Raw genomic sequence first — 8,442 nt, 5'->3', positions numbered from 1 at the left:
TGGGGGAAACAGTTGACCATTTATTTTCTTGCGTGATGGAGTCCTGGAAAATAGTGAAATGTCCTGGAAAATAGTGAATGTAGAGAATAAGGTAGGAATAATAGGATCATCGTATTGGAGATATTTCACTTTTTACTATATTTTTCTGAAATGTGGTGGGGTCCTGCATCCGACAAACCAAATTCTGAAAATAAAAATAGTACGACAAGCTCAATCAATGAATTCACCTTCTTAAGACCAAATTTTCTGTAAGGTTTCATAACCATGAAAAATCATGTACCCTCCATCTCAAACTAAAACTAGAATTTTTAACAAAAATGAAAAAAAAAAAAAAAAAAAGATAAGATACCTTCTGCATTTTCACAGGCACGTAAAATTCATTCGTATTTGGAATTCGACCTTTATGCGAGAGCATCAAACCATGTGCATTCGAACATTGGTTTCACACCCAAAAAACCTAAAAAAAAAAAAAAAAAACCCAGTGAAAGCTCCGACTACATAATAGGATTTTGCTGATCATATGATCGATCCTCAGGAACATGCTCAAATACCACAAAAAAGAAACTGTATAACGAGATACTGTTATGGACAACATAAACATCCAAAAATACAAGGGCATCTACGAAAATTTTATCTAGGAGGTGAAACAAAATTATGTTCATAGGATTAAAGCAGCAAAATATCAGCAACCAGTTCACTAACCAAAGACTCAAGCATCTGACCCCCAATCTCCACTCCCAGTTCAAATGCTTCGACTTCAAAGTCGAGCCACTTTCCATGGCGGCTGGCCATATCGCTCCCCACAACATCATCTACCAAACAGCCCCCAATGCTGCTCCATCCTGAAATCTCCTTGTATACTTCTTCAGCTAACCACTCTTTCCTTCTCAGGGTTGACAACCCCTTTGCCCATATCCTGCATCCTCCATTCGCACAAGGCCTGTATCTCAAGTCCATGCATTCACTCACACAATCAAACAAAAGCTTTCGCCTCAGCTTAGGCTCTTCTCCTTCACTTTCCGAGAATTCCTTTCTACTTTCGAGCTGATCAAAGAGGCGAGGGTTAATGGTCTCCCTGGCCTGCCCCAAGGTAAAGCTCTTAAACATCCAGTCCACATTAAACATTATTGCCTTCACATAATCCAGTTCCCATCTGGTTGACCCCAGAAAACCAGCCATGGATAAGGCACTTCCATTTCTTCTAGCAATAGCTCTAGCAGACGTTGAAGAAGCCGAGTCTGATAAATCTGCATCAGTGTCCACTAAATGGGACTTCTTTGAAGAATTCACACCAAGCACTTCTTGAGCTTGACTAGATGAGCACTGCTTGTTGCCTGGAATTACATGCCAGGTATATCAGAATTTCCCATAACCAAACTGATCTCCTTTGGAGGCAAAATACATAAAACAATAGGCTAAAAGATGCACTGCGATTACCTTCAGTACTGTTACTATACGCACTCTCTGACGAGTTGCAACTTTCTGTTGAAAAGGAAGGTTCAAGAACAGAGATTGGACTTGGATGTCGGAGCAACTCATCGCCGCCACAGTCATCCATTACTTCTCTTACCTGAAAATGTGGCCACGCATGAATTACTACTGAAAGAAGTCCAGTATAAATATGCTAGCAAGAGCATTATGAAAAAAAGAGTCACCATCAGCCTTTTTCCGTTCTGTGTAAGAACAAAAGAGTTGCTGGCAAAAAGCAGTAAGTTGCAAGCTAATTTCATAATCTAAGATGTATACAATCCTGACCATGTTCTGAGAGCTTTAAAAAGTAAACGATCTCACCACTGCAAAAGCATATACAACATGAAAGACGGTACTAAATGAAAACAAGCAGGAGTTGCTCTCCCATATATAAATTGAACATGAGAAAGCACTTGGTTGTGCTATCTGGACATAAGTAAAAGACTTAAACCTCTTTTATGAAAGATAGGCTTGTCTGTATGACGGCAGAAATGTGTTTGAAGGATTTTTCCTTTTTTCAGTCATATGATATATTTGCCGTAAGGTTGCTCTTTTGTGACTGCAAGGTCATGATTTGAGTTATGGAAACAATATTTCTCTAGCAAGGATAAGGTTGGGTACAAAGACGAATCAAGTCTTAGGGCTCCATATTCTCTTTGCCTTCCTTTTTTTTGGGGGGTTGATGAGAGAGGATACCTCTCTCTTTTCCTTCCTTATGGTGGTTCTTGTTGAATGCATTACACCCCCCCCCCCCCCCCCCTCTTCTCTCTCTTTCTCACACACTCTCAAACACACACACACAGGTATCTACTCAATCTTTTAATTGAGGTGTAGATTGATATGGATAAAAGGCAAACAACCTACTCAACTGATAGAATGAAAAGAAAAGAGATGCAAACAATTTAAATATAAGAAAATTGGAAGGCAGGAAGCATTGAGAAATATTACCTGAAACTTATGTTTTGTCATGTGTCCCAATGGATTAACTGCAGAAGAATTTGAACCATACAGCTCATCTTTGCTCTTTTTGTTATTTGAAATTGGTGTAGTCAGTACTGCTTTTGGAGTGTGCTCCAACTCCTGAAAACTAAAACCAGAATTACCAGCTATCCCAGGTCTATAGCAGGAAGGCTCAGCTCCATGAGTTAATTCCCTTAGCTTTTGCTCCAACAGAGTACTCAAGGCATCAGCTCCTATCACATTATATCGCTGAAAGGATCCTGTTGTACTGTTGGTGTTATTGAGAGACACTTCACCTTCGCATTCTGCAGAAAACTTATTCTTTTCCTCTGATCTCAATCTAGGGATCACAAAGGAAGGTGCTGATCTTGTCATGGGAGCTGTGAATGTAAAAGAAATAACATCAATCCCTTTCCTCTTGCTATCTTCAGCCCCATTGAAGTGTATGTCTACAACTGCATCAGGTTGTACTGGTTTCTCAGTTTTGTTAACCAGCACCCTATCAGTAGCCAGATTTTTGTCTAGGTGAAAGTTCCCATCTATAGACCGTTTCTTGCGGGAAATATTTTGTATGCTGGAATCTGAAACTTCCATTTTATCAGCTACCTCAGGCCTCAGTTTCTTTGCACCAACTTTGGAGCTGCCTCCAAATCTACTTGAGTTCTTGTGTAGCGCTAAAGAAGAATCTCCAGACAGCTTCTTCCTACCTTTTGAGTTTGATGATTTTGAGAGCAACTTTTCTTTGCCATTTAAGCAGTTCTGTTTTTGATTATTCTGCCTGAGTACACTGGAAGTGTTGTGTACAGCAGGTTTCTTCTGCGTACTTCTTTGGCTATTTGTTTGACTTTTAAATGGCTGGCTTGGCATGATCTCACCCTGTTCTTTCTGGCCAAATGAATTTCTGCAGCCACTTGTGTTCAAGCCTTCTCTTTTTTGAACATTGACCTTTGCTTGGAGTGCAAGTGAAACAGATTTCCCCTTACCCTTTACACTAGAACATTCTTCTGATCGATTGCAGCTTTTATTCATAGCCTGCCCCTTTAGAAACTTAGCAGGGTTAGATTCAACTGGTCTTCTAAAACTAAAAGCTTCAGCAGGACCAGAAAATTTGTCAGAGGCATCCAATTTCTCTTTCAAGTCCCTAACTTTCAAGTGAACTGAAGAAGTCCCTAGTAGAGGCATCCTAGACTTGGTAACAGCCGGAGGTCCTGGTTCAATAATCTTAGCAGCTGCTTCCATTATATGAGCTGCATTCTTATGTGGAACAAAACAAGGGCTTTTGATGGGAGACAGAAGCTTGTGATGAGTAACTGGAATAGATTTAGCTGATTTAGGAGGTAGAACCTCAGATTGGAACTTCTGAATTGGTGAACTAATCATTTTCTGAAGTTTTGGCTCCACTGCCTTCTTAACTGGGACCTCTAGCTTATTTGGCAAATTGCCAGAATGCATGGTTTGATGACCATCATGAAATTGGAGGGTTCTCCTGTGGTAATGACCATGCTGAAGAGATTGGGAATCAAAAAATGGGATAAAGAATGGATCAGTGGGATTGGACGTCGGCAAGGAATCTAATCCCATAAGCCTAGCAATGACACTTGGTGGCTTCGTTCCATGTCCTTCTTCATCAGTCACTGATGAAGCACGACTATAGTCACTACTTCCTTTGATACTTGAACCTGCTATATGTTCGTCCTCATCAATCTGGAGAAGAGCAAAATTTAGAAAACTATAAAAGCAAAAAATAAAGAGCCTTAACGTTAAATGAATGCATCAAATCAAATCACATATAAAGAATAACTGCATGCCCACCAGATTAAAACGGTTCATTGGCAGATTCCCATCGCTCCGTTTCTTCTGCTTTGATTGCTCTACAATAATGAGTAGGTCAAAAACACGCAAACTTTGTGCATAGAATAAAACAACTAAAATTCCCATTAGTAGCAATGCCATACAAAATTGGCTAGCCATAGGGAGTTCTATTTGTACCAGGTAAATCTGATTTGCTCGAGAACAACTTCTTCCGAGATTTTGCATTCCAGTCAAACAGCTGGAGGAAACCACCAACATAACCTCCTCTGCTTTTCGAACTTTGTTTCTCACCTCCCATCTTCTCATCCACAAAGTCAAGTGCACTTTAGTTTCACAAGAGAAGAAAACCAGAATGAAGAGAAATGCTATTCTAGTTTACTACAATCTTAAAGGTATTTAATCAAATAAAATAAGCTAATTAAATCACTGATTCTCAAATACAAACTTCTTTACTAAACCTCAAACACCAAAATATGAAGTCTAAATCTTATTTTGTTCCTTGCATAAACAACAACATAACAACACACCAAGCCTTAATTCCACTAGATAGGGTCAGCGACATGGATGCTAGCTCACCAATCATCTTTATCAATAACCTTCTCTTATCCTATTATAACCCAAGTCATGCCACAAGGTTTTTATACACTTTGCAAGGTACTAAACCTGGTGGTAACAATTAAAATATAAGTCCATGTAACATAATGAGAAAAAAAAAAAAAAACATAATGAACCTTTTTCTTAAGTGAATGGATGCTGACTGCTATTATGCACTGGTTAATATTTAAACCACACTGGTAAGTGATATCAATGCACACTGCTAGGTCACAGGTCGTTACATGAGTTAGCTCCCTCCTTATTAGTGTAGTGAAGGACAAAAGCATCTCTGTTAGTGAGTAACACAGTTTGATCTTTTTTGTTCAAACAAAACCTTCAATACTGGAAAGTTGATTCCTTAACTTTATAGGACATCTCACATAGTTATCTAAGTGCAGGGAAATATGAGAACACATGGATGTGGTGTCCGTTGAGTGAAGGAACTTTTTCTATAAGCTTGATTTGTGTGACCCTTTGTAAAAAGGAGGGGTGAACTTTCCTAAGAAGTCCTTAAGGAGGTCTAAAGGTAATCTTAGAGTGGCCTCTTGCTTGTGGACAACTTCCCATGTTTCCATTTTTACCTTTGACGATTAAGTATGGAGTCTAGCGGCAAAGTTGACGAAAAGGAATTTGTGAGATTTTCAGGGTGTTGAGAATTCAGTCTTCATAATAAGGGAAACATTCTCGATTCACTAGTGGCTCACGGAGAAGGCTTGTTCCATTCTTTAGCCTTTATTTGGTTTTGTGATAATCTCATGCTAGGAGTAGATTTGTCTTTTATTTTGTACAGGATTTGTCCCATTGTGGCAATTTTGCTCTTACTACTAATTTGTTATCAAAGCAAATGGAAGTTTTGGGTATGCATGGTACAGACTTCTTTTTCTTTTTTTTTTCGCATCCACATTTGTGGAAGCAACCTTTTTGCCAACGAAAAAAAAAGAAAAAAAAAAAAACAAAGGGAAGACTGCCTACATATAGGAAACACAGTCCTGGAACATGAACAAAGGGGAACTAGGAATACCAACAAGAACTATAGCAGGATTACCACGAACAATGAAGAGAAACTTGCCTACCTTACCTTGAGATGAGAGTTTTCAAAGTCAGAAATAGTATAGATTAGCTGCTTTGTCAGAAAGATGAGATCTCATAAAGAGAGTGGACTGGAAGGAAGGGAGAAGTTCTCCCTCTCTCCGTCCATACATCATGAACGCATAAATTTCAGAAGACCAAATTATCTCCTTCTCGTTCTAAGATCTGGATTCCTTCACTTTACCCTACATTTTCTATTTTCTTTCTAAATCCTTCCACACATTATCTCAGGAGCAACACAAACTAAACTAGTTCAAAGCTCTCCATCCTCGGACAACAAGCGCATCTCCTCTTCATCCGATAACATAAAAAACAAAAAAAAAAAAAAAACAAAAATCCACAAAAACTGTTGGTTTCAAATGTCAAGAAAGAAGAAAGAAAAGCCAAGCCACAAATCTACTCTCAAACGAAGATCAAAGCAACGAAACCTAAATCAGGAAAACTCACATGAACCGCTTCCGCTGGGAATCAACGCCGTCTCCAATGTCTCTCTCTCTGTGTCTCTCTTCTTCCAATGTGCGTACTATAGATTACAGAGAGGGAGGGGGGTCTCTTTTTCTTGTGTATCGCGAAGCGAAGACTGATGACTGGTCTTAGTTCAAGCATTAAATGAATGGAGACAGACAGACAGATTGAAGAAGAAATTTTAAAACCGACCAAATAAAATAATTTAATCGTCGTTACGATACTCACTTCCTCTCTATAGAAAGAAAGGAAAAAAAAAAAAAAAGGTTAAAAACATTCATAACGTCTCTCTTTCTTTCTTTAGCGAGGAGCGTTTTCAAATTCCGAAACGGATGAGCCAAGATTCCATGCTTCGCGGTGTATTGCAACCATATAACTTTTTCCAATCATGTGAAGGAATATGGACGAGTGTGCGGCATCGGGTCCCTCACCCTCAGCTATGACGGGTTCGTGCAGGTGCAGGTGCAGCCGGGTCAGAACCTCGTAAAGTTACACGTGTTGCCTGTTTCAAAGGGGTGCTCTTTTTTTCTTTTTTTTTTGTAAATTACACACTCGCACCCCTCAAGTTTAATATAAATACAAAAATATTTCTTTTTAACTCAAAAATTATCATAGACGGACATCTCTTAATCTAAAGTTTTATAGAATTATATGAATTTTTTATAAATATTTTATTCAACAAGTCAGGGTGATTTGTAAATTATAAGAAGTACTTTCTGTAAATGATCTTTTTATTTTGTCAGATTTGAAAAAATTAGAAATATATTATAACTATATCCATTCAATTATTAACCTCAACAAAATATATAAACCCAATAACGTTCACACAGCAGCAGCAGCAGCAGCATCTATATGAAAGAAGAACAACTGCAGCAAACAAACAATTTGCCATAATCACGTGCAAGAATCAAATCATCATGTGAATGTGATTCAAGATTTTCAACTATTTAGAAGTCAACCTTTGAACTAAGTTTATAATTGTCGGGTGACACGGGTCCAATCTAGAAAAAGAAAAAAAAAAAAAAAAGTAGTAAAATTGTCTGGCTTCCACCAATCCATGATTGTATGTATGTATGTATATCCATGGATTGGGACAAATTTGATTACTTTTTAGTTTTTCTTAAATTTGGTTCAATTTAGTTTAGGTATAAAAAAGTTTAGTTTTCGATTCAATTTTTAACTAAATGTATTGAGAAAAATATATAATTATTTACACTAATTATGAAATAATAGAGATTATAATAATAATATATTAAGATTCTTAAAGCTATCATTACTAAGTACATCATTCTTGTAGTAATTTTTTGTACGATTAAACACTATATATATATATATGATAGGATACCATTTTCCTTACATAATCAAATGATCGATATATATATATATATATTAATAATGCAATTAATTAAAGACTAAATTGAATGCCGCTAGCTGAAGAACTTTGAAGAAGGAAGGATTCATTGTATTGTATTGCAGGGCGAAAAATGATGTGATGAAGGAGAATTAAGCAACATATTCATAGCCATATATATGGACGAAAATAACGTATGATTATGCTGCCGATCAATAGCCATGGACGATGGAATCATACTTATTCTTCACCCAACGCAGGCCTTTACGCAGGGAAGCCTTCACTTTGCCTGGGATGCCGTAGGATTTGTACTTTGCAATTCGTTTCTTTCTTTTAAGCTCCCTTTCATGCATTTGATGGGGCGACAATTCAGACGACGACGATGATGATGATGATATTGGCTTTGTTGTTGATTTAGCGAAACGTGATGGTTTTGATCTAGGATATAGTGGAGGCGAGGTAAATGAGTTATGATTGTCCATTGATTCGAACTTCTTGTTGTCAGTGTATAAACAATAATCTTGCCGATAGACATTCATCGATCTCTTTTCGATTCTAATTCTTTATTGTTTGATGCTTATATGTGAATGGGAAAAGAACAAAATGTGTATTTATATATATATATATATTTTAGTAGAAAAAATAAATAGTAGGATTGTTATATATGGAGTAGTAATTGAGCCTTGGAATTATAAATAGTA

At 37.4% G+C, this 8,442-nt stretch overlaps 1 protein-coding gene across 1 annotated transcript; it reads right to left on the bottom strand.

Annotated features, from left to right (window-relative positions):
• Positions 1–396: 396 nt before the first annotated feature.
• LOC127799241 (uncharacterized) lies at positions 397–6,615 on the bottom strand. Its single transcript, XM_052333080.1, has 6 exons — positions 6,373–6,615; positions 4,420–4,540; positions 4,243–4,301; positions 2,419–4,134; positions 1,438–1,570; positions 397–1,334 (listed from the first exon to the last, which is right to left on the bottom strand). The coding sequence occupies exons 2-6, from the start codon at positions 4,538–4,540 to the stop codon at positions 667–669; spliced, it is 2,697 nt and encodes an 898-aa protein (XP_052189040.1). The 5' UTR covers positions 6,373–6,615; the 3' UTR covers positions 397–666.
• Positions 6,616–8,442: the final 1,827 nt, after the last annotated feature.

This window comes from Diospyros lotus, chromosome 4 (assembly GCF_014633365.1).
Source record: "Diospyros lotus cultivar Yz01 chromosome 4, ASM1463336v1, whole genome shotgun sequence".
Taxonomy (NCBI): domain Eukaryota; kingdom Viridiplantae; phylum Streptophyta; class Magnoliopsida; order Ericales; family Ebenaceae; genus Diospyros; species Diospyros lotus.
This window is presented reverse-complemented; position numbering and strand designations above follow the sequence as displayed.